The 26,164-nt window shown below is 45.7% G+C and overlaps 2 protein-coding genes across 3 annotated transcripts in view; one reads left to right on the top strand and one right to left on the bottom strand.

The window, feature by feature from the left end:
- KCNG2 (potassium voltage-gated channel modifier subfamily G member 2) overlaps positions 1–16,359 on the top strand; it is a 110,578-nt gene extending 94,219 nt beyond the window's left edge. Inside the window, exon 3 of the mRNA XM_090039532.1 lies at positions 13,517–16,359. Within this exon, the coding sequence (XP_089895658.1) occupies positions 13,517–14,326 (810 nt within the window). The 3' untranslated portion in view covers positions 14,327–16,359. The remainder of the gene's footprint in view (positions 1–13,516) is intronic.
- A 2,911-nt stretch (positions 16,360–19,270) lies between these two features.
- Positions 19,271–26,164, bottom strand: part of SLC66A2 (solute carrier family 66 member 2) — a 90,403-nt gene continuing 83,509 nt past the window's right edge. For both annotated transcript variants that reach the window (XM_090039530.1, XM_090039531.1), the window contains one exon: positions 19,271–22,506. In XM_090039530.1, coding sequence (XP_089895656.1) covers positions 22,299–22,506 — 208 coding nt within the window. In that variant the 3' untranslated portion in view covers positions 19,271–22,298. The remainder of the gene's footprint in view (positions 22,507–26,164) is intronic.

Genomic DNA, 26,164 nt, shown 5'->3' with positions numbered 1-26,164 from the left:
TACAGCATCCTCACGAGCATAGAATATTGGCAGCAGGATCCAGAAAAGCTAGGGCTTCCTTTCTCCCACAGGAGCAATAGAAACCACTTCTTTTTGCTTGTTATTCTGTGGGCCCATGGATCTTGCATTCCTTGTTGCCCACTGACTCAGTTTCAGCAGGAGGAATGGAAAGTGGCCCCAAAGTTAACCATAGTTTTATAGTTTCATAGTTTCTAGGGTCGGAAGGGACCTGAGCAGATCATCTAGTCCGACCCCCTGCCATGGCAGGAAAAAATACTGGGGTCAAACGACCCCAGCAATATGTGCATCTAACCTCCTCTTAAACACCCCCAGGGTAGAAGCCTGCACCACTTCTCTTGGAAGTTGGTTCCAGACCCTAGCCGCCCTGACTGTGAAGTAGCGCCTCCTGATATCTAGCCTAAATCTACCCTCTGCCAGCTTGTGACCATTATTCCTGGTCACTCCTGGCGGTGCTCAGGGGGAACAGTGACTCCCCCAATGTCTGCTGATCCCCCCTGACTAGTTTATAACAGGCCACAAGATCCCCCCCCTCAGCCTTCTCTTTTGGGGGCTGAACAGGTTCAGGTCCCGTAGCCTCTCCTCATAGGGCCTGCCCTGTTGTCCCCTGATCATACGAGTGGCCCTCCTCTGGACCCTCTCCATGCTGTCGACATCCCTCTTGAAGTGTGGCGCCCAGAACTGGACGCAATACTCCAGCTGCGGCCTGACCAGTGCCGCATAGAGGGGGAGGATCACCTCTTTGGACCTGCTCGAGATGCATCTGTGGATGCATGACAAGGTGCGGTTGGCCTTCCTGACTGCATCCCCACACTGCCGGCCCATGTTCATCTTGGAGTCAGTGATGACCCCCAGATCCCTTTCTGCCTCTGTGCTGACAAGAGGGGAGTTCCCTAACCTGTAAGTATGGTGCCAGTTGTTCCTCCCAAGGTGCATCACCTTGCACTTGTCTGTGTTGAAACCCATCCTATTCTCGTCCACCCACCCTTGTAACCTGTCGAGGTCTGATTGTAGCCTGTTGCATCCTTCCAGTGTGCCCACGTCCCCACACATCTTAGTGTCATCAGCAAATTTGAACAGGGTGCTTTTTACCCCCTCGTCCAAATCACTGATGAAGATGTTGAACAGTGCGGGCCCGAGGACCGAGCCCTGAGGAACCCCACTGCCCACATCCTTCCAGGTTGAGAAGGACCCATCCACTACCACCCTCTGGGTGCGGCCCACCAGCCAGTTGGCAACCCATTTGACTGTGTGGGTGTCTACACCACAGCCCCTCAGTTTCTTAATGAGAACGGGGTGAGAGACAGTGTCAAAAGCCTTCCGGAAGTCCAGGAAGACTATATCCACTGCTACCCCTGCATCTAATGATCTGGTGATCTGATCATAAAAGGCCACCAGGTTGGTCTGACAGGACCTGCCACTGATGAACCCATGTTGGTTGCCCCTAAGCATGCAGTCCCCTGCTGGCCCCTCCTGGATGTGTGCCAGCATAATTTTCTCGAACAGCTTGCCTAGGATCGAGGTAAGACTAACTGGCCTATAGTTTCCCGGGTCCTCCTTCCTGCCTTTTTTGAAGATGGGGACCATGTTGTCCCTCTTCCAGTCCTCCGGTACCTCACCAGAGCACCACGAGTGCTCATAAAGTTGTGCCAGGGGACTTGCAATGACCTCGGCCAGTTCCTTTAGAACTCTAGGGTGGAGATCATCCGGACCGGCAGACCTGAATACATCCAACCCCTCCAGAAGTTCCCTAACTAAATCCTCGCTAACCCGTGGTCCAGGTGTGCCTCCCCCGGGGCCCGAGGGGGGGCCAGCAGGGAGGTGGCTGTTCTGGTCCCTACTTAGGAAGACGGAGGCAAAGAAATTGTTAAACATATCCCTGGCCCTGTCTTGGCAGGTACAAGATGGGGATTTGAGGGTCAGCAGAGCCTAGAACCTAGGCCCCCACAGCCATGCCAAGTTGCTGTAACCATTAGGCATACTGAGCAAAAAGTTAGGTGGTACCTTCACCCCTGTCAGGTACCTTCCCAGGGGCTGTTCTGGCTTCTGAATGAATGGCTTCTATGTAGCCATGGGTCAGAGGCCCACGTCCCTCCCCAGCCATAGCCTGTCACTTTATTTTGTAGATGCCCCCTTGCCAAGTGGATACACATCCTGAAGGCACCCATGTTTCCTCAGTCTCTGCCTAGGGATCTGGACAGCTAATTGTGCAAGCCCCCAAGGTTTGGAATGGACTGCCACCTGAGGCAGTTCAAGCACCCACTTTGAACACCTTCAGGACACATTTGGATGCTTATCTTGCTGAGATCCTATGATCCCTGTTGACTTCCTGCCCCTGGAGCAGGGGGGTGGACTCGATGATCCTCTGGGTTCCCTTCCAGCCCAAATGTCTATGAAATCTATGAAACCCCATCATTTTAGTGCACCACACCTGCACTTTTGATATTGCAGTATTTAAATAGGGGTGCCTACCAGGTTGAGTTGGATTTGCCCCTGCAAATTTTCCTTTTCGGGGCCTAGTGGCACCCCCATAGCTGCAGGATAAGAGCCTCAGTTCTGTTTACAGAGCATAGGGGGAATTAGGTGCCTAAGAACTGCATCCACCAGCTTCACCTTATCAATCAAGGAATCAGTAGGAACCATTAGAACCCACCCCCTTTCCAAGCCTTAAGCACCTCATTTCAGCTGAAGGAGGGAACCGAATTTAGGTTTCCCGCATCCAGAATAAGTGCTTTAACCCTTGAGCTAACTGGATAGAAGGGGAAGGGGAAAGGGGTGCTGCAGCTTCACCTTCAGCTTCTCTGCCAGATGTATTTTGTTTGGAGTCTGACCCATGCAGTTTGCTCTAAGACTATCCACTGGGTCAAGACCTGTAGGCAAGCAAGGCTGAGGAACAGCTGGTTTGTGAATCTTTAATGGAGCCCAGGTGTGAGATGGTCACTGCATGGCTCACCAACGACTAACTTGATCTGGAAACCTCAAAATAGAGTAACAACTGGAGGGGAAAAACAAGGGACTGATAGAATCCTGGTGTCTCCAAGGCCAGGTGGCATTTGAGCAGGGTTCTGGAGGATCTAAATTGTGGACTTCGGCACTGAACCACTGCTTACATCCCTTTCTGCATGGAGCTGTAGGTTCCTAACTTGGTTTTAAAGAAGGTCATTAGGTAGAAGGCCACCTAAGGGTTGGGCATTGCAATACTTAATTTAAAACAGCTTAATTTAAAAGCTGGACCTCTGTGGTCTGGCACACAATTAGCACTCTGCTGGATCTCTGCTTAAAAAAAAAAGAAAAAAAGTCCTGATGCAGAAGGGACTCTTCAAAAAGGCCCTTACTCTCTTCTAGGCCTTTATTTAGCATTCCACTCTGGCTCTGTGTTTGAATTTTAGAGCACTTTGAACTTTTAAGGCATGTCATTTGCCAAAGGGAGCTGTATCTCAGGAATCTCTTGATCATATCAACCCCTGATTTGCACAAATTTGCATACAAATTTCCAAGGCATTTTTTACACTACTTGTTATTTTTAGAGTGCTTTGAAAATTTACTTTTAAACTGAAATACAATGGCAACCTTTATGCATGTCTCACTGCTTCTGGTGTTGGATATAGCAGGCCTTTATAAAACCAAAGATGAGGGCCTGATAACACAAGCATTATTGGGGGGGGGGGTGGAGCTATGTCCTGGGAAGCTGCAGGAAAGGTCACAGAGGCAAGGGACAGACATTCAAAAAGCCTGAATTGATTTGATTTTTGCGGGTTAGTCTAACCTGCAAAACTTGAACTGATTTGGAGGTGAATAGACATTCCCTTTTCATTCTAGAAATGTAGGCACATGCCTGCAGTGGCTCTGGCTAAAAGCCAGGGAGTGCTAGAGCAGCCCTCCCTTCCTTTTCTCAGGGCTGGGCAGGACATTCTTATTATTCTTCCCCTGCCCCCCCCACAGCAGCCCAACAGGGAATGTTTATCACCCCAACTCAGTGTTTATCAAACCATTAAGAAAACAAGGCCTCTCTCCATTAACTAATGGAGCTCTTCTTAAACAGCTTTTCCAAGAAAAGACATTAAGCTACCAGTTGATTAGCTCCAAAAAAACTGTCTGTCTTTGTCATCTCTAGGATCCTGGTTTTGTCTGATTAAAAATGGCAAATTCTCTGATTTAAAATTGCAAATTCTCTGATTAAAAACCAAAAATCCATGATAAAAATTAAAGGCCCCCCACAGTGCTGCTGGTGCCCTGCACTTCCCCTCCCCCACAGCCTCAACAGCCCTCCTGATGACCCTCACAACAGACCCACAGACACAGACACACAGGCACAGACATGCAGACACAGAGGCACACACAGACACTGAGACTCACCCCAGCAGGTAAGTGTGTGTGGGGGGAAGGGTCAGGGAAGGGTAGGGGAAAGGGTAGGTGCTGGGGCGGCAGATCAAGAAGTGGGGGAGTGTGCCCCTGTGCCCACTCCCAGGAGCAGGGGCAGGAGGTGAGGGTAGGGGTGCCACTCTGCAGGCCACGCGCACCAGCTGGCCTGACAGGGGGTTTGCACATAGAGGTTGCCACCGGAACTCTGGCACTGCACCCTGTGCTGCCATCCCGTGGCCACCCACACGGCTTTGTGGGCAAGTAGCGTAGGGCACGGCAGTGGCAGTGCAGTGGCAACCACTGTGTGCAGGCCAGATATATGCCAACCGGCCAGGGGATGGAAAGAGGGCCTTGCATGCAGTGGCTGCCACTGCACCACTGCTTATGCCCCGCAACTGGCTGCATGGCTCCACGGTGGTGTGGGGTGGTGGCGGCTGCATGCTGGGTGGGAGGGGCAGGGGGGGCTTTGCAGGCAAGCCCTACCACCATGAAGCCATGCCCTTCGCCCCTGGATCCTAGAGGTAAGTGGGGTTGGGGGCTGTGGGGCAGGGCTGGGGAAGGTGGTTGGGGGCTGGGGAAGCGGAGGGTGCTGCCAGCCCTAGGTGGCACACTGCAGCAGGAGCAGGCCCAGGGGGTGAGAGCAGGGGTGCAGGGCCAGGGGGTGAGGGCAAAAGTGCCCTTCTGCAGGGGGCTTTGCAGGCAAGCAATGCAGGGCACAGTGTGGTGGTGACCACCATGTGCGGGCCACACACATGCTACCTGGCCGGCTGCCCAGGGGAGGAGCTCTGTGGCTGGTACTACAGCAGCGGCGAGGGATGGTAGCTGTGGGGGGAACCTTGCACAAGGCGGTCACTGCTACTTACCTGTGGGGCCATGCCAGCAGTGACAGCCGCTGTGTACAAAACCTCCCCATGCTGCTGCAGAGCCATGCCTGGAGCTGTGCGGCCTGCAGCAGTGTGGTGGCAGCCAGGCAGCATGCAGCCATCCGCACCACCATCTCAGGTCGCCACCACACTGCCACTGCCACCCTGCATGGCCCCACAGGTAAGCAGCAGCGGTCTCTGTGTGCAAGCGGTGATGGCTGCTGTGTACAAAACCTGTGGCCACCGCACAGTGCAGGATGATGGTGGGGATGTCTGTGTGTTGCCTGGCCACCATCACACTGCCGCCAGCCACACTGCTCCAGGCATGGCTTCACAGAGGTGCGGGGAGGTTTTGTACGCAGTGGTGATCACTGCTGGCATGGCCCCACAGGTAAGCATCAGCAGCTGCCTTGTGCAAGGCCCCCCTGCTCCCCCAGCCATCATCCCTCATTGCCATTCTAGAGCCGGCCACAGAGCTGTGCAGCCAGCCACATGCGAGCCTCCCCCTCACCCTCCCATGGGGAGCTGGCCAGGCAGCATGTGTGCGGCCCACATATGGCGGGTACCACCACACCATGCCCCATATTGCTTGCCCACAAAGTGCCCCGCAGAGGGGCACCTCTGCCCTCACCCCATGGCCCTACACCTGGCTGCAGTGTGCCACCTGGGGCCAGCAGCACCCCCTGCTCCCTCAGCAGCCACCTTCCCCAGCTCTTCCCTACAGCCCCCAACCCCACTTACCTCTAGGATCCAGGGGCAAAGGGCAAGTCTGAGCCTGAGCCCAGCCTGAGCTGACTCAGAGGCTCAGGTTCTGCCCTTCCTCCTCTCCCTTCCCCTCCAGGTAGGGCTGGGAGTTTCCTGCCCTTTCTGCAATCAGTTCCTGCAGGCTGGAGCTTTGCCAGCCTGCAAGAGCTCTTTGCAAAAGCAGAGAATCCGCAGATTTCTCTCCTAAAAAGGGAAATCCACATTTTCTCCGATAAAAAAAAAACAGGGAATCCATGGTTTTCTCCATTTTTCTGTGGGAAATGGAAAACCTGGATCACAGCACAGACCATAGCCAGCATGTGGTCTGCTGGCTAATGCTGAGGTGTCTGTATAAGGCAGAGGGGCAGGGGGAACAATCCCTGCTTAGCAGAGAGAAGCCAGGCAGGCGCTCTGTGTCTGCAAGTCTCTGGTGGAGCTCTGGCCAGGGCGCGGAGGGGAGGGGCCAGCCCTGCAGAGAGGATGCTGGGATGCTGGGAGAGTCTGATTTATCTTAAAGCAGCAAGAGGTCTGTGACAGACATTACATAAACTGGTTTGACCCACATCAATTAAGTCTGATAGTACATTCAATCAGGTTTATCTCAAACTGGTTTCAGCCATTTTCAGACTGGTTTATGTGCACTGAACATCTGTTCTGTTACAGGTTTAAACCAGTTTCTGATCATTTGTAATGTCTGTCCCTAGCCTGAGAGAGATTCTGTGAGTTTTACTGCTCCTTTTTTCCACAGTCATCTCTACCGAGAAAGTGATCATTTCCCATCCCAATAGCAAGTGTGGAATAGCAAGCCTGGTGTGCCAGACCCTGATTGCCTGTTGCCAGTTATGGGCACACTTCCAGTGAAGTCCCAGCAAAGTTGTGATTACCTTAATGGGCAGCAGGGTCAAAGTAAAGGACAGAAACACTTGGTCCTTGTCGCACACAAAAGCAGTCAAAGCAAAGATGATATAGCAGTTTGGGAGGTAATGCCATCCTCTGCTTGTTGATGGCTTTATAAATTGAGACAATTACTTTGAATTCATGGCATGGACCTTGGCAGAGAGATTTAATGAAGAAGTTAGAAGTAGCAAAATCACATAGTCTTTGTGCAGTATTTCCAGCAATATTTAAAGGTGAGTGCCTGCAGCCCATCCCAGCTTTAATCCCAGACATAGTAAAGTACAACAATCAAGCCTGGAGCTCATGGATAAGTGGATCACTTAATGAAGTAGTGTATCTAAAGATAGAATGAGACCCTGGTGTGACTGACAATATCACTCCTGCACTTAGCAAGGAGCATATTCATAGCTCACAATTCCTTACTGTGAGAGCTGCTTGGGAATTTTCCAACAAAGTTCAGTGTTTTTGGTTTGGTTTTATCATGACTTTCTAGTGAGGGAGATGGAGACTGGTGGCCTGGGATAGGGTGGTCCAGCTACGTGTTCCACTTTCTGATTCAGTCCAGGGACATTAACATCAGTCTCCTAAATGCCGGGTGAGTCTTTTGACAACTAGGCTGTTAGTTATTTTGAGATGAATGCCTTAGCCATTGGGCTATAGAGTTTCTGGCAGTGGACTAGTTTATTTTCTGCTCCCTCTAGTCTGCTTAGATCAGCATGCTTAAGTTGTCCTATTGAATTTAATGGGACTACTTTAGCACTGCAACTCTTGCCATTTTATCAAGGGTCTCATAATCCTGGTACTTGGTATTAGTTGCAAGTCTACTGGTTATGCAAGAAAATCAACATTAATTTCTTTAAAGGAAGTTTCAAGCCCTGTTGATGCAGAGAAAAGGTGAAAACCTGGGTCTGAAGCTTCAAGAGACAGTGGCACATAAACATTTTTTATTTAATTAACTTTAGCCAGTTGAGCACTTTTCAAGATACAGCTTTTGGCTTTAGGACCCAACTCCTGCTTCTTGAAGAGTAAATGCTACTCAGTGGGTGTATCTACACATATTGTTAATGTGACGCAGTAAATGCCAGTGCAGTTCACACTGGAGTTTATTGTCCCTCCGATGCAGCATTTATACATGCGCAGGGAACTGCAGCACATTGAGCTGCGGTGGTGCAGCCCTGGCTGGCAGGGGGCCTGGAGGGTCAGCCTGCCACCCTGAAGCTGCTCTGGCCCTGCTCGACATGCTGCAGAGGGCCTGGCTGGGGCACAAGGGGGCTCCAGTGTGTCTCTAGGTGGCAGGCAGCCTCTACACTGTAGCACCTTCGTGCCCCAGCCAGCTCCGGTTACCGTCTACACATGCACTGCAGCAGAGTAAATAACTCCATTGCAGGATAGTACTTGTATTGGGCAGAGTTAATTACAGATTCAGAGAAGTTTAGGGCTGGAAGGGACCTCGTGAGATCATTGGGTCCAGCTCCCCCTGCTCTGGGCAGGAAAGACTGCTGGGTTCAAATAACCCCAGCAAAGTATGCCTCCAGTCTCCTGTTCAAGATCTCCAGGGTAGGTGCCTGCACCATCCCCACGAGTCTGTTCCAGAGTCTGGTCACAAAAACCGTGAAGAATTAGTTTACTCCAGCCTAATAGTGCCACATGTATATACAATAATGCTTTACTGTGGAGCTAATTAGTCAACTTTGCAGTAAAGCACTTGTGTAGATGCCCCCAGTATGAGGAAGAAGTTGGCATTTAGGTCTTTGGAAGCACTAAGCGGCCATGGGCCATACACCTCTCCACTTAAAGTAACAAGGGAATTGTGGTGGTCAATGGATACTCAGGTTTTCAGACTTCTTAAAAGCTGAGAAATAGGCAGACATGGTAAGGGCCTGCGAGAATCCAGAAGTTATTTATGGACTTTCCAGGAGACTGAAAAGTGATGGGCAAGAAATTAGATAGCAGAGACTAGAACATTGATAAAGTTTTGATAAAGTGCAGGAAAGTAGTAACAGAAGAAATCCTGCTAGAAGATGGACAGATAGACAGACACACACACCATTAAAGATACCTCCAATTTCTACAGGAAACATACAGAGCAATGAAAAAGTCAGGTTTGCACTCCGTTGATACAAACTTTTTGTTTTGTAATTTTCTCAGTAGTTTCCTTGGCAAACAATGAGCTTCACTGTAAGAGATACTGCAGTTGGCTTTTTGACAGCAGAACTCTATAATCTTGAGGAAAGGTACTCACTTTAATTTGGCTGCATGAAATAGAATTTGCTCACTGAAATGCTCTTTATTTTCTTTCTCCAAGTGTCCCGAATTGACATTAAATACAGAGCCTAAGAATTTGTGTGCAACTGCAGGTATTTCCCCATATAAGAAAAATTACTAAAGGAAATTTTATTAAACATGTGTGTTTAATATATATTCTTAGGAGAAAAAAACTTGTTTCTAATTGTACCTTTTTAGTAATAAAGTTCTTAAAATGTTTATTGCAACACATGACCACACATAGAAAGGAGGGTTAAGCTTTGAATTTTAGTAAGGTGAGACTGCTCCTCTTCAGTGCTTTAACAGCAACAAATCCCTGATGACAGTGGCAAACTATAATCAAGGCAAAAACATTAAAATAATGTCTGTAAAAGCTAAACAACAAATGGAGTAGTAGTAAATTTTGTATCTAATTCAACTAGCAGCACAGATGTGAAATTGTAAACAAGAAAATATATCAGATGAAAGACCAGAAATTCTACAGAGTAGTTATTCATGTAGCTAACTTGGCTATTTCGCAGATACAAGAAGTGATCTGTACTATTTATCTGCAGTGTTAGTGTCATGAATCACTGCAGCTTGCAACCCAATTTCAAGAATATTGGGATCTTTTGTTCAGAAAGATATGACTATTCTGTTAGCACTTTCCTTTCCTCTTGTTCTTTTTTCATGTTAAGAATATAAAATTAAAAACCCCATATGAAATGTTGTGCCATGAAACTAAGTTGTTGGGTAACCATCTGACAACATCAGAAACAAATAAAAGTCTGGGGTTTTCTTTACAAAAAATTACCACCCCCTCCTACCCCACCCCCCAGTAAGCAGAATCATCTGTCTAAAAAAAGGAGCAAAGTTGAACATGATGCAGATTTTTGCTAGCATTTGAAACTCAGTGCACATTACTGTAAGTGAGATCTCTCTGTTACTAAAAGGGGTGGCCAGTCCACACGGAGTCAATTAACAATAAATAAATAAATAAAGAGAGAGATCTCTAATTGGCTGGCACACACATTGGTATGTTCTGTAAGGGCCTGAATCTGATCCTGTTCCAAAGCCCACTAAAGTTAATAGGCATCTTGCCACTGAGGTGCTGTCTCATTTGGAGAACAGTGGGTTAGTAATGATGTTGAGGACTCTGGTCACTGGATCATTGTCTGTAATTATATGGAGGAGCTTTGGTTTGTTCTTGAGAGAGGCTGGGCATGTAGCTGGTGGTTCTGTCCCTCTGCAAGGCCATTGATAGCATCTGATTAAGTAGGTTGTCATATATGAAAACTTATGCCTTTATGAATGAGCTGGTCTCTAGTTGCCACCCTACCCTGCCTGTTACAGTGATGTGACTCTGTGGGGAGTGGTCCCCTGTAGACTAGCTCTATTGCTGCTCTGTGGCATAAGAGAAGTTATTCTCTTCCCCCATGTCATACACTTGTGCAAAAGCAGTTTGCTGTAGCTCTGCAAAGTTTGGAAAAGATGTAATCCAATAAAGGTTATATTTATTGAGCTGCTACAGCATAGGTTCTACTCTGATACAGCTTCATTGTTTTCAGTTAACCTCTGTCACTGCTAATGAAAGTGATGCACACATCTTCAGACTCAGAGTTCAGGCTCTGCAAAATCAAAAACGCTGCCCTCCAGATATCTCTCTTGAGCCTATATGTTAGTCCTTGTTGATTTGAAGTAATCCCAGGATTGGGTGCTTTGCAATGCTATCAATTTAGAACCCAGAAATGTCAGTTTTTATTAGACTATTGCTCTGGGTTCCTAATTGCACATTCAGATTACTACACAGATGTGTAAATAGATATCTTTGTGCATGAGGCCACCCCAGTTACACATACATTGTTGTAATTGCTCAAGTATTGGTGGTGCATAATTGGATCCTGTTTTTAATGTGCAGAACTTTACCCTGCTGCCTTAAGAATGTGGCCCTCAGAGAATTGTGGGAGGAGGTAGGTCAAACTCTGTGCACCTCCCCAGTGACTACAGTTAAAAAAAAGGCTGAGCTCTATCTAGCTTTTGTGCATGTAGCATTCCTTTTGAAAACACCTTGCTTATAAGACAAAATAATTTGCATCTATCTCCATAACAGCACATATTAGCACTCGTGATTTAGTAGCAGTGACTAGTATGCGAACCTTTGCATAATCAGTCTTTGTTCCCGTACAGTGTGGTGAATTGCTGTAGCTAGGGGCGGTGCACTGGGGTATCTGAGAGTCTCCAGATAAAGACTCTATGAACAAACAGAGAACAAAGTAGTTTTACTTCACAGAGAGAAAAATTGGCCATTGATTTCCCTTCTTGCCAGTCCATGCTGATTTGTTCTGTTCACATCCATTCTTCAACAACATGACTGCAAAAAAGAGTCAGTCTAGTGCAGTAATACCAAGGTTATAAATCAACCACAGCTATTGCCTTCAGAAGCCAAAGTCAGTATACAATCTCTGACGAGCCCTAGGCTGCACTGCTGTTTGTGTTTGCCTGCTTGATTATTGTGTGGTGATGGGGAGATCAAGGACTGAACGGATTTTTTTTTAATAGACCCTTTGTGCAGTGGGTGAGTTAGGTGTTGTATACTGCTCAGCAGACTTAGCAACTGGAGTATAAGGTGTTTTCAGAGCTTGGTTTATTTGCTGTAGACAGCCAGGTTCATTGATGCAGGGCACCTGCTCCCCTACTCCCTACCTGGGAGATCCCAGCAGCCACCTTTGGCTGAGCTGGAGACGGAGAGAATCTCTTACAGGCAACGGCTAAGAGCACGTAATTGCCAGAGGACAGACACAGAGTAAAAAGGATGCTAAAGTCATCATCACTTTTCAGTTGCTTGATTCAGAAGCAAGGCTTAGATTTGTCATCCCCAAGAATGCAAATATCAAACTTCTATAGGAAAAAGATGCAAAACAAAACAACAACAAAAAATTGTCACGGGGAACATTGTTTTGAATTAAAACCTTCTTTATGTTTACAATTAAAAATATTGAACACAGTCGATAAAATTCCACTGTCCTGGGCAGAGTCCATTGAACTCAATAGCAATTTTCCAGTGAGCTTGGCACAGGCTCAGATGAAACCAAGTCCGTGAAACTATAGGAAAGCGGCTTTCTCCTTAGTAAAGGATTGACCAGAATCTGGTACAGAAAAAAGCCAGATTCATAGTACTTTTTGTCACAAACATCACAGCTATAATAAACATGTATATCTACTCAATAACTAGTTTCACAGAAGGAAGATAAAAGACAGGTCTTTCTGATCTTTGTATCCATCAGTTCCTCTGCATTCTCTCTACTGAAACAAAATTGTTCTTTTCTGTATATGACCTGAGGAAGAATGTTTTGCATTTGACATGTCTAACTTTATCCCAACTACATAGTTTGTCCAATAAAAAAATATTACCCAAAGACATCCTTGCCTATTGCATAATTTCTGGACCATCACAGCAACATCACTCGTAAACTGCCTTAGACATTAAGAGGCATTTCAGTAGAATAAATTGTTCCTCTCTATAGTTCACTGATAGGTTGTATGACCCCTGTGCACCTGATAATTTATATCTTATACCGAATGAATTTGGTATCCTTGGAAACAAAAAGCTATAAAGACAAGTTATTTTATACTGCTTAATGTTATCTGAAGATTAATTTCGAAGTTTCAAGGAATGGTCTAGATATCAGCAGCCAGATGCAGCCAAAACTTAATAGATACTAGTAAACAAAAACAGGAAAATGTGGGAGGGAGTCACCATTTGGCGATTCAGGAATGAGACAGTGACCCTTAGGGTTAAAGTAGTCCTCACTCCAACAGGAGTTTGTGCTTTGTGTTTTGATTTTTTTGGAAATAGTCATGTCTATAAAGAATTTAAATAGTAAATGATTGTTCAGCATGTTATCCCCCATCCGAATGACAGAGTGCACATTATTATAAATTTACTTTAAAACTGTTATCACTAGTTACAGGCCAGAGGCATAAGCAGGCTACTGATCTAAGAAAACAGTCATTTATTAAAAAACTCCAGATTCTTTTTTAACACTTTATGAAAGGTATTAAGGTTTTGGTGAAGTGGGATTTGTCATTCTTTCGGCAGCCCTGTGCTTTGGATGGAGTGCCATACCGAGCTCACTGCAAGACTGGGACACCACTCTGGTGTTGTGACAGGTCAATGAGGCAGAGTTCCTTCCGAACATCAGTTACTCTGTTTTTTAATGGCCCATCTTAGGTACTTTCTGCTGTGATCGCTAGCTACAAAGAAAAGGGAATCTGGATCCATCTTACACACAAGCTGAAGTTTCTATTTCCTTTTTCTTTGTTGATTCTCTGACTAAATCTTTCCCCTCTTTCTTTTCTGTTTCCTCCTCCCCTTTCCCCCGACCTAGGGTGAATGCTCCCAGAAGTGCTACGACATCTTTGTGCTGGAGACCGTTTGCGTGGCCTGGTTCTCCTTCGAGTTCCTCCTGCGCTCTATTCAGGCAGAAAGCAAATGCGCCTTCTTGAAGACTCCCCTCAACATCATCGACATCCTGGCCATCTTGCCCTTCTACATCTCTCTCATCGTAGATGTGGTCTCCACCAAGAACAGCAGCAAGCCTGGCAGTGGGGCTGGAAACAAGTACTTGGAACGCGTGGGCCTCGTTTTGCGCTTCTTGAGGGCCTTGCGCATCCTTTACGTCATGAGGCTGGCGCGGCACTCACTGGGCCTGCAGACACTGGGCCTCACCGTGCGCCGATGCACCCGGGAATTCGGACTCCTGCTTCTCTTCCTTTGCGTTGCCATGGCACTCTTTTCTCCATTGGTTTATTTGGCCGAAAGAGAACTGGGAGCCAAGCAGGAGTTCACTAGTGTTCCCACCAGCTACTGGTGGGCTGTGATTTCTATGACGACTGTTGGCTATGGAGACATGGTGCCTCGTAGCATCCCAGGACAGGTGGTAGCCTTAAGCAGTATCCTGAGTGGGATTTTGCTGATGGCTTTTCCAGTCACTTCTATATTTCACACTTTTTCTCGTTCCTACACGGAGCTAAAGGAGCAGCAGCAACGAGCTGCAAGCAGACTGTCATACCAGCAGGAAGAAAGCCTCAAATTCCAAAATGGTGATAGTTCTCAGGAAGTGGAGACCTCATCCCCACCAGAGGTTGAAGAGGGGCCTCCACCAACACTGAAGCAGGGCCCCAAAAGGAGCTACTGAGTGCAAACAACTAAAGACTTAAAAACAGCCGCACTGAAGTAGTGGACAGGAGAAGCATTCAGCTCTGAAACAAAAACCTATGGAACTGTGTCGACCAGGGTGTACAGCGAGGGCTGGGTGGTCCATGCTGAGTGGTCCTTTGTCCTACAGAGCTCTCTGCAGTGTCCATTCAAATGATAATGAGTAGTCTGCTCCATCTTTAGTAAAAAGCCACTTCTATTAAGCAACCGATTTTTTTGTCAGCCCCGAGAAGCAGTCGCTCAAGGTGGAGAACCACTGGATCCAATAACAAGAAAAAAATATACTGAAAAACTGAGAATGCTCCACAAGGGCCCAGTTCAGGGAGAAGCTAGGATACCCTTTACTCTTTGTTAGCTTTCTGGTGACAACGACGGAGCCATGTGGAAGCTGAAGAAACAGGCTGGACTTTGTGCCTGGGCGTTCCCCCAAGCCCTTGTTTCCTATGCACAATGGATTCATTCTGTACAACACCCCCATGGGGTAGATGCCAAAAGTTTAAAGGGGGTAAGAAGTAGAGTGGCAGGGGGTAGGGGTAAGGGAGGGGAAGGATCCTGGCTGGGCCATCAGAATGGCAAATGTATCCTTGTTGTCTTATCCTGTAATAGAGATTTTTTAATGCTTTGTTTTCTTATCAGGAACCACAGTCTGGGCTGCTCTCCGACAGGTCTGCCTTGTGCTTTAGCTCTCTATACATTATTTAGTAAACCTGCATCTTCAGTGCTTTGTATCCTTGCCCTGATGACAGGTGTATACATGGACAGCCTTGCTATCAGTGGTGTTGAATGTCACCTTGCTTTCCTTTGTTCCTCTGAATGTAACAAACATCAGATGAATGTTTTCACTTTCTCTTTGTTGTTCTACCATCCTCTCACTCCTCATGTTTTAAAGACTGTTTTATATTGCAACAGAACTCAAAGGCACCAGCCCAGGAAGTGGAGGGTCAGGGTGGAGGTGGGAAAGCAGTAGTAGCTGCAGGGACTTCATACCTGGTGCTGTGCCTTGATTGTAGCTGTACACAAAAGGATTGATCTAAAGGCACTGAAGTCACTAGGAGTCTTTCCATAGATTTCAGTGGACCCTCAATCAAGCCTCAAAAACAAGAGTTATTACACCCTACGCAACAGCAACCAATCTTTTTTTGGCAAACTGCCCAAAGTTAAGTCAATCCAAAATGCTGAGAGAATGCCTCTGATCTAGCCAGCCACTGCCCTCACTCAGGGTTGCTGAATCTCGTCATCTCTGAGATTTAGGAGCCATGCTAAATTTGGCAGCACCTACTTCCCGCCCCCCACCAACTTCCAATGTCCTGCAGCTCCCACTGCCTCCCCAACTAATTAATTAAAATGTCACTCCAATCCCTGCCCAACCCCAATGACTTCTACTCTGACTCTTATTGTCAGCACTCCCTTGAGCTCACTGCCAGAGGCTCACGTGCCAAACATACTGGTTGCATGCCACTTGTGGCATGTATGTCATGGGATGTCACCACAGCATTAGAGTATAAACTTGTCTGTGTTCTCAGCTGGGAAGAGATAATCATTTCAGACAAAGACCAACAGCTCTGTTCTCTCCTCCCCTCCCACCCCTGAGTTTCATAATGGTCATTTAGAGGGGGAAAAGTTTGAACCATAAAATCCACATGTGGTTTTGTTTACTGATTCTCATCCTTGTGTATCAGGTGCCTCTGCCTGCTCTCCACCTCTTCCTGCTCCTATGTAAGCTGAGGCATGTGGCTGACATAATTCAATGCATCACATTCACCTTTAACATGTAGGGAAAGCGCATATCTAAGAGCAACTAGAGTATGCTGTCCTACCCCAGCTTGTCCCTGCAAACATGCAAACATGCACCAATATACAGCAGATGGGGTTTGGTCCTCAGCAGATTGTGGGAGATTGACCCTACCTTACTAGGTTCATATGTTAAGCCATTCCTCGGCATCCTGTTTCAAGGAATGGGTTGAAAGACGTAACAGGCTCCGTTTTAATTTTAATAAAAGCTGGACGCTTTGCTCCTGAGTAGTGGCATCTGTTTTTTTTTCTTGTAGAAGCAAGAGCTTTCACATGCTCCAAGCTCCATGCAACTGACAACAGCCACTTGTTAAAAACTTTGGCAACAAAGGCCAAGGAATTAAAAAAAAATATATATCCACTCTTACATGTTTTATCGAAAGACAAGAGGAGCATTTGATCTGGCTTCCAAGCTGGAAGCGCCATCCTCACGCTTCACCCATCCCAGTGTTTTCAAGATGGGCAAAAGCCTGATACCGGAGGTCTTCCTGGTACAACCATGGACTCCACAGAGTTCTCCAAAGCGGCCTCCCAAACGCACAGGAATCCTGGCACCCTGTTGGAGGGAAACTGTGCCCTCCTCCGTGCCAAATCTTCCATCTGAGTTGTGGTAGGATCTTCTAGGAGCTACATAAATCACATGCCACCCTTTCTATGTCTTTGCGGCTTTGTGGTACTATGATCAGATGGAGATTAGCATGCTGTCTGTGTGCAGCTGCCATCACTGCTCCAGGGCTTCAATAAAATAGTTCAGTATTTACAGTTTGATGGCCACTGTTGTGCTACCACCACTTCAATCCCCTCACTGCTGTGCCAGAGGGAGCCTCAGGAAATAGCAACTATTCTGTGCAATGTGAGGCATTAAAGACCAGTTAAGAGCTATTTTTCCCCCCACCCTTGTTTGATATCCAGGAGCCGGCATGGATTAAAAGCCACATGCTATTTTCTGTGGAAGATAAGCAAAAAACAAGGGGCCTTGCCCCTTTGCAAGCTATATCTAAGCCTGGCATGCGCGTCCAGGATCCTCAGCCCTGGCATTGTCAAGTAAACTATCAGACAGACATAGCATCTGCCCACAGCTTGACACTCAGCACAGCAAGTAGAACAGCAGGAGTACCAGCTTGCAGAGAAGGGTTAAAATGAAGCCTAATGCTTCTGGAGCACTGCCCATATGCCATGTCCTGCTCTGACTCAGATTTTGTTTTGAAAGTGGAGCAGGATGCTCAGCAGTTGGGTCTCTCAAGCCTCATCATCAAGGCACAGCTTTTTAGCCTCAGGAATGTCAAACTCAGATGGCTGTATGGTCACATCATGTATTAAGAAAGGTCATTAAAAAGGCACACTTGTCCCCAAACTTAAGAGTTCAGCTGGCAAATCTCTTGGCTGCTTTAATTTTGTCATTGCAGAACATTTACTTTCTATTCCATACCCATTACGTTATTTCTACACAGTCTTCCAACTAGACTCAGCTCACACACTGGATTTGTGAAACGTGCATGTGATGATGCCCCCTCCCCATACCCCATGTTTAGAAAAATGACATTTATTCTAAAGGGAGCACGCAATGGGTTTTTTTCCCCCTACAGAAAGGAAACAAACCTTCATACTTTGTGTTTTAATCAAGCCACCATTAGTGAAAGCCCTTTATGGATCAACAGCATAGAAAACTGTTTAGTTAGGATGTTGGCCTCAATTCCTAATGTCTTGCTGTAGCTCTATATTTACCACTGCAATTCTAATAATGACAAATGTAGAACAAAACCGACATTGCATGTCTAGCATATTACAACCCAAGGTCATAAAGCATGATTGTTCAAAAAGTAGTATAGCAATTCTCTGTCATCTCACATCAGCCACCCTTATATTTTTCAAAGGCTCTGCAATTAAACTAGAGTGAACACACAGTTCTAATAGTCACACACACAAACACACATACTCAGTCTTATTAGTCCTGTTACATAAAGCCTGGTGTTTAATAAAAGTTCAGTTTAATCTACTGAAGTGACAGATCAGGAAAACTATAAGAGGAATATGTTAAATTACTTTGGAAGCCTTATAAAGTGTTTTTGGAAGCTTTATAAAGCACTGACTGTCAAACACAAAAGGTACCCAAAAGGAGAATGCTTTTTTTTTTTTTAGTTCAGCATAGTTCTTGTCCCTGGTGCCTATTACATTTGTTCAACAACCAACAAAAAGCATTCATATGGTTTCACCTTCTCTGACACTATTTACAAGTGACTGGAGGAATTTTTCACTGCTATCCTTTCCTACCAATTGGTAACTTTAGGATATATGACAACCTGCTGTCTGCATTTTCTGACCATCTTGGTAGGCATGCCCGTGCATTTCCTGTATGATGTATGCTGCTGTTGGAGACTTCATAATTAATATGTTCCCCCCTGCCCTGGGAAGGATAAGCAGATGTTCGGATGTATCTCTCTTTTGCAATCAGAGTGCCAAAACACAATGTTCAAATGGCATCTTACACATTGCCATTGATATGACATCACAGTGGCATACCTACCTTAAGAGGCATCAGATTCGTGAGCTCAAAGACAGGCTCTCATCCTATTGAAAGGGCACATTGATGTGGCACATCTTTGCTCTCAGTGCATTACTACTTACATTTGGTCATTCTTAAAGCCTGCAGAGACATGGGTGCACACACAAAGCCTAGTCATAAGCATCAGTGGGTGAAGGCACATGATTTGAGTTTTATGTAGTTTTGACCTCTCTCTGGAAAGGCTGTGGCAAGTTTTGGGTAGCTGGATAATAAACAACAGTGTTAAGCAAGCTGAAGTCAGTGTCAGGCAATAGTGTCAGGCAAGCATACGACAGGTTTAGGTCAGCTGCACAATACTGAACTCAGGTTTTGGGGAGAAATAAAAGTGAAAAAGCCCCCAGCTACAGGTCACCCACTCTTGGGACCTTCATAGCATGAGTGAAAGCCTCCTTCCTTCTCCCACTCACCCACTGCAAGGCATGCTGGACTGGGCACTCAATCCCAGCCCCTGGTGTCAGAGCCACAGCACTTTACGTACGGTTGTGAACTAGTTCCCTATCAGTGACATTTGGGAACAGCTCAACCGTTACACCAGCCCAAATGCCAAACAAAACAAAGCAACACAGCATCTATGTATAACAATATTTCTTTATTTCTTTATTTTTTTAAAAATCACTGCAAGAGACACAGTGAGCTCCATGAAACGTGCCATACATTCAAGAAAGAGATGGTATCTCAGGTAAGTGATTTGTTAATTCTCTGAGGCAATCACTGCTACTGCTATTTCCTGATGCACAAAAAGTTCTGTAACATTTTGCTTCTAAAGTCTCTATCCAGCTGAAGTTTGAATGCTGCTGGCTAAGAAGCCCAGCTTTTTAAATGCTGTAAGTAGAAAATGACTTTAGATACTAGTCCACTGGCTTCCTTTCCAGCATTCGCAACTCTGGCGTGAAAGAAACATGTCCACAGAGTTTGCTGTTTTTGGTAGTGACGGCAGACTGTTAAGAATCTGCACAGCAAAGAGTTCCAAAAGGACACAAAAGGATTATTTTATCTTCAGTAATGCATGCTATTCAAAGTCAAGGAGGCGTTTGGGACCACATCTCCCCTTAGGTTAAGTCATAACATACAGAAGTATATTCCTTAACAGCCACTTAGTAATTACACCCCTGTTCCGTAGACCAGTAGAAAAAAGACCACCATATACAAAAATCTTAACATTACAAGTTATTTAAAAAACAACCCAAACCATTAAAACGTGAGAAAGTGTTTGTTTGCATACAAGTAGAAATACAATCCTTGTTGAAGCAGCATACCAGAGAGGACAGTTGTTAAAGAAGTCTGTAAAGGACAAAAAGCCCAGATGTTCTTTTAGTACAACCAGAACATTGGGGAAATGAGAGGACTAAAACATTCATTGTCTGCCGTGCCAGGTTTGTCATCTTTGTAAGGTCACTTTAGGCATAAAAGAGTGTGGTGTCAAACAAAAAGCATGGAGGCGGAGTTTGACCATAGCACTCTATGCCAGGCCTTCAGATAGAACGACTTTCCTGAGATCGGGGCTATCTGTGTAGGCTGTTTGTGCAGTGGGGGGTGGGGTTCCCTGTGGTCGTTCTCTCCTCCACATCCACAAGCCACAGCAGGGTCGGACACCTGATGAGCTCATGGGCTGCTGCTCCAAATGCCCAAATACAACACACATGTATTGAAAGGGCCAAACCCTGGTCCATTTAAGGACTATGGGAGTTTCACCAATGGATTCAAGATTTGACCCACCCAGGCAAAGGAGGTGGCCTCCAAGGAACACACACCAGGGTGGAAGCCCAGAGGTCAGGCTGTACTATAAACTTGAGTGATGCCAAGTTCAGAAACAAGAAAAACCAAAAGCACAACAGCAGAGGACAACTGGGTGTCCATTACCTCAAAATAAACTTTCCTGATAGATTTTGCTACATTGTGATCCCAAACTACTACAGTTCTGAAGACTCTATCTGGCCTCCCTTAAAGGTGATCCAAACACAGAGCGTGGGATCCCCAAAAGCAGCAGGTTAGTGAGAATACCTGATTTAAAACCGAAGATGTGATATCCCCGTCTTGTTGCCTTATTTAAAATAATGTATCCTTCTGGGATGTTCTCGGAGAACAAAATGGCTTACTAACAGTCTATCACTGCCCTCAACAATGGCAGCTGCAGTAGGAGAGGATTTATCTGGCAGTAAAGAATGACTCTCATAAAGAAGGCAGTGCAGACACAATGGTTCTTGGGACTAAGTATCTCTCTGTATCCATCTCATTCTGATGAAGACAGGATCATTATGGCAATTGGCTGCAGCCCAGGGGTTTCATAACAAACCATTTCAAGCTGTACACCGCTTAGCATTTCCAGGTAAGTGCCAGCTGTCAGAAAGGGCACAATAAAGGATGCTGGCAAATATACGGTATATAAACTTCTACATTACATATATAAATTATAACCCCCTTAGATTTCTCACCCCGCCTCTGAGCTATTGGAGCTTTCTAACAGCCTGGAAGATTTAAATAGCAGAAAAAGAATGACACCGCAGTCCTGACCCAATCCCCTGTGGCACTTCCATGTTTGGCTAACAAAAAAAAGCCTAGAACACAAAGTGGTCTCATTTGGCATTAAGTAATACTAATGAGAATCCCAGCATTCAGCTAACTGCATTTCAGGAATAGAAAGCTACTTCATTTCTTTCCCTCGCATCCATCTCCATCCCATACTTTAGCAGCCTTGAAAGTTGGTTACTACTTTATTGCTGGTGCTCTGTCACTGCCGGGAAAGGTTTCACTGGTGTTTCTCCTGGCCCCATTCAGCAGCCTACCAACCTACTCCAAACATCCACGCATTTTCCATAGTATTGCACCCTATCAAATTAGGAACCCCTGAAAGTGACTGCTTCAAAGCAAGACTACTAAGACTCACACTCTCCCACCCCTTTAATTCTCCCACCTTGTTCCTATCAATATCTATTTGATTTGGCCCAGCATTGTGCACCCCATTACCCCTATGAAACCTTTCATCTTGATGAACCCACCACACTGAACCAGCAGTGTGAGATGCATCACCCAATACATACACACTTGATACTAGATAATTGGTTTACTTCAAGTGGTCCCCTTCCTAGGGTCCTCCCCCACCCACCTTTACTGAAAAACTTTGCATTAAATATTTGATAGTGTCTTCACACGTTATTAAGATATTTGACCCTAAGAGATAATCCAAACTTACTGCCAATATACATACTTTTTATATAATATAAATAAGTAAAAGCTTCAGACAAAATATTCTATGATTTCTGTGGTTTTACATCTTTAAATAGCATTAAAAACACACACATCCAGCCCTTGTGATTATATGTACAAACACTGGTGAATGTATAAGGCTCACAGGTACATAGGCAAAAAGAAACTAACTGTCCCTCCAACAGGGGAAAAATACTCTATATGATGAGTCTGAAACCAAACAGAACAAGTTGATTTTCAACTCTAACTCCAGTGATAGAGCCCTCCTACTTCCCAGCCTTGCACTCATTCCTTTTTTAAATTCAACAGCAAAACCAGTATTTACAAGAGAAAAGAAAGCTGCAAAGGTCGACTCCTCAACACTGTTGACCTATCACCATTTCCACAGCATATTTCAGAGTGCCTTTGTACTGGCTGGGTGTGCTGTGTGTGATGCTGGCTTCTGAGGGTAGTAACTGTAGAAGTAAACCTGCAGCAAGATGGCTATGTCCACAAAGACCTGGAGTAATCCACAAATGGAGAACTGGAAAGGAGCTTGGTTGAGGATAAAGTAGACAGTCTTGAAGGTATCACCACTGGTCCACATCACCACCATCTTGACGCTAAGAAAGGGAGGGAAAAAAAAAAGAATTAAAGATTGAAAGAGTTGGAACTTGGATAGAGGAAACTGTATCGTGACGATATATATACAGCTCTGCAAGTCCACATAATGCATCTAAACAAATTCTTGCAGTCCTACCCATGGATGGACCAATCTCCTGACCACTAAAACCAGTCAGCTTAGTGCCTTAATTACTATAGATACAAGTGCTACCAGTCATGAAGTTATCCAACTGCTTAAAAAAAGATTATGATACTAAACTGGATGACTTGCCATGGAAGTGAAAGGCACATAGTAACTACACTGCATATATAATGAAGTAACAAGGGTGCATGACAAACAACAGATTTCAAATCCATTTACTGCAACAGTTATGGTTTCTTGTGCGAGTATGTGCATGAGCACTCACTCACTTACTCACTTCTTCCTTGATCAACCTTTAGAATCAACCTACATGAACTTGTCTTGTATATCATATGATGTATTTTGTGCTCCAGAGTGAAACGTGTGATAGCACGTGCAAAGAGAACAGTTAATATGACAGCAGCACTAGAAGGACTCTGGCAAGGGTCTTTCTCCATAGAGGGATGCCCAGGTTTCTTCTTTTTTTGGTGTTTTTACTCATTATGCCTTTTTTTCCCCCTTTTTTTTTAAATGTCCTACATCTTTGAACCATCCTTCTCACCCTCCTGCCAAAGGCTTTTCTGCCCCTGCCACTTTGGGTTCTGCAAAGTCTGGGGAATAGAAATCATTCTTAAATCTTAGCACAGGGACATTTTCCATGTCAGCACTTCAACACTGAGTCCAGAATGTGCACAATCCGTTGCTGAAGATGGGTTTGGGCTTTGTGCATTACAACAGGACAGCTTTATAAACAGATGAGCAAGCAGTGCTGAACAAAAGCTTTGCCATTCACAACTAAAACCCTTCAGCATAAATAGTCTGGAGCTTTTGCATGAAATGTCACAATTATGAACGATTAAGTTTTTCCAGTCTTGGCTGTAAATTTATCAAAGCAACTGTGTGCGCACAGTATCTGGTCCTCATTTCCTACATGTTTAGGAGGACAGGATAGGATAATCTGGAATTTTGGATACAAATACAGCACATGACCCTAATATGAACTACATCCTGCAGTCTATCCTCAAGCCTTTGCTATAACAGTGGTCAAGAAAGCCAGCAAATACAGCCCATTCATGTAACAGGAGCATAACCCTTCTTATCGGTCACTTATGACCCCAGTCACTGTGGTTATAAATGAAGAGCCAAGATCTGTAACAATACATCATGGAGCTGCTAAGGGACTGTATATGCAAGGCTGCAAGCTGGGCATGCAACTGAATACATAATACCTATAGACCTAACTCAATCTAAGTTTTGTATACAAATAACTACCAGAAAGAAAAGGAGAAGGTTACCCGAGGTCAGCCATTCCCTGTAGCAAAGTGGAGCCCCGCGGGTTAGCAAGGCCTGCCAGGCAGGCTAACATGCCAGGTTATTGAACATTTGTCAGATATTTTCCCAGTGAAGATTTTTTTTTTAAAACAGGAAAACAATCCGAACAGCTTGAACAAGAAGGGAGGGCAATACATCATGGTACTTTGCTTGTCTGCAAGCCAATATGACTCCTAATGATAGATTAGCAAATAGGCATTTGCTGTGCAGCTGGGGAGGGGGGACGGGGGGGAAGAGGGGGCAGCAATGCACAGGATTTAACCGAGAATCTGCCAGTTCAGATTTTAGTTAGTTTGGTCAACAAAAGCCCTCATGGGCCAGACAAGGGTGGGCATGCCCTGCAAAAATATGAATGGTTAATAGGCATCAAGGTAAAAGATGCTCCGTGACATTTAAACTGGAGTCAAACATACCAGGCACTAAACCTGGGACCTCTCTTCCTGCCAGATCTTCAATAAAGAAAAGGTCCCACTCACTCAGGAAGTTCGCTGCTTAAATATCCACTGCTTTTATCCAAGGGAGTGACTGTGAAGCTGTTCACAGAAATGCACCTGATGTCAGCAGACTTGTTCCCTCGCAGGGAGTTTAAACCCCTGATGAGAGAACTACAGCCAACGCGAGGAGGGGAACCTGTAGGATAAATGCAACCCTGCACTTTCGGATCAAAGGCCATACCGACATTAACTGTGACTACAGAAGGCTTCCCCAAGCCTTGCTGGACAGTCTGAAGCCCTCAGGGTGCATTTTGAGAAGACTGAGATCAGTTTAATTTAGAATTAACGGAACAGAATGGCCGCAACATAAAATCATTCATGGTGCCAGATATCACCAGAAATTCAGGGCTCTGCTCTTTGCAGCTACTCTGATGCAACACCAGGAGAAAACCTGACAATTATTCCAGGTTTCCCATAAAGAGAGAGGCTAGAAAACAGGGGTGTGAGCAAGACTGGGCAAGCAGGGCACCAGTCCTAGGCACTGATTTGGAGGAGGCAGCAGCAGCAGCCTGCGGTAAAACTCCCCAGTGCACAGCACCCTCCCCTTCTCCCTGCTTAGGACGCCAAAACCAAAGCAGACAGCTCTGACAAATCTCATGTCTCAAATGCATCTAGGTCAGGGGGACCAGGCCACAATTAGGTCCACGTTGTCCGGGCTAGGGAAGTTCTCCCTGCCTGCTCCGGTGGCCACCTGACCACGTTCCAGTATAAGCAATTGAAATCCGGGTTTTAAACATGGGCAAACATTAGCTATTTGAGCTGAAGTCTTCCATGCCAGGTGTCTGCTTCAGCTGAGTCCAACCAACACAAGTCAGCTGTTTCCAAGAAGGAGGCAAAGGGTTTAGGCCTTTCTTGGAAATACTCTCATGTTCCCAAGGTTTTGCAGTGGGCAAGTCAAAACTGGCAGGGAGCGACCTTTTGGGGAACGCCTGCATTGTGTTGCTGGCATTCCCAGGCAGGGACTGCCCAGCCAGTGCACCCGAGCTACTCCTTCCTGCTCACATACCCCCAACCCAGAACGGAGGCAGTGAAGCCACTTTGGGCATCCCCAGTGGCTGCTCTCAAGCATACCAGAGACGGAGGAGAGCAATTCTGGGTTGGGCTGGAAGGAAGATAGTAACTGCGTACAGAGGTTTGGTTTTGTTAAGATATGGGGAAAGGCAGGCTTAGGGTTTGCCTTTGTCCAAACAGTTATTTTACAAGCTTATTACTATCCCCATTCAGAGAAAGGGTAGACAAGTGTTAGTCCCGTCTTGCAGGATGCAAGGCATATTTAACCAGCTGGAAGCACGATAAGACAACCGACAAAACATCAAAAAAGGTCCCAACACTGAAGCAGCCCCCCTCTGTAATGTTTAGAGAAGCCACATTTCAAACTTCACTTTACAGATATGTGATTGTTTGCAAAAGCAAGCACCCATACCTTCTAACCAAGCTGTCATGCATGGCATATACAGAGTCACATTAGACCTCAAAGCAGATGAATCTTTACTGAGATTATCCCTCTTATGTTTGAAATCTGAACCTGAGAAACTTAAAATTCAGGACAGCCCTAGTTCCCTGCCCAGCCAATAAAGAAATCTCTATGAACACACTGCTCCCCAAAAACAAAGCTATGTAGTAGTTACAGGCAGAGACAGAGAGGCAAGTCAAGCCAAAATATGACTGCTTAGGAAGAAGGAGATAAACAGCATACGCTTCTGCAAGTGC

This window comes from Crocodylus siamensis, chromosome 3 (assembly GCF_052110815.1).
Source record: "Crocodylus siamensis isolate JL-2025a chromosome 3, ASM5211081v1, whole genome shotgun sequence".
In the NCBI taxonomy this organism is placed as follows: Eukaryota; Metazoa; Chordata; order Crocodylia; family Crocodylidae; genus Crocodylus; species Crocodylus siamensis.
Note: the sequence above shows the minus strand (reverse complement) of the source record. Positions and strands in the feature narration are given on the sequence as shown.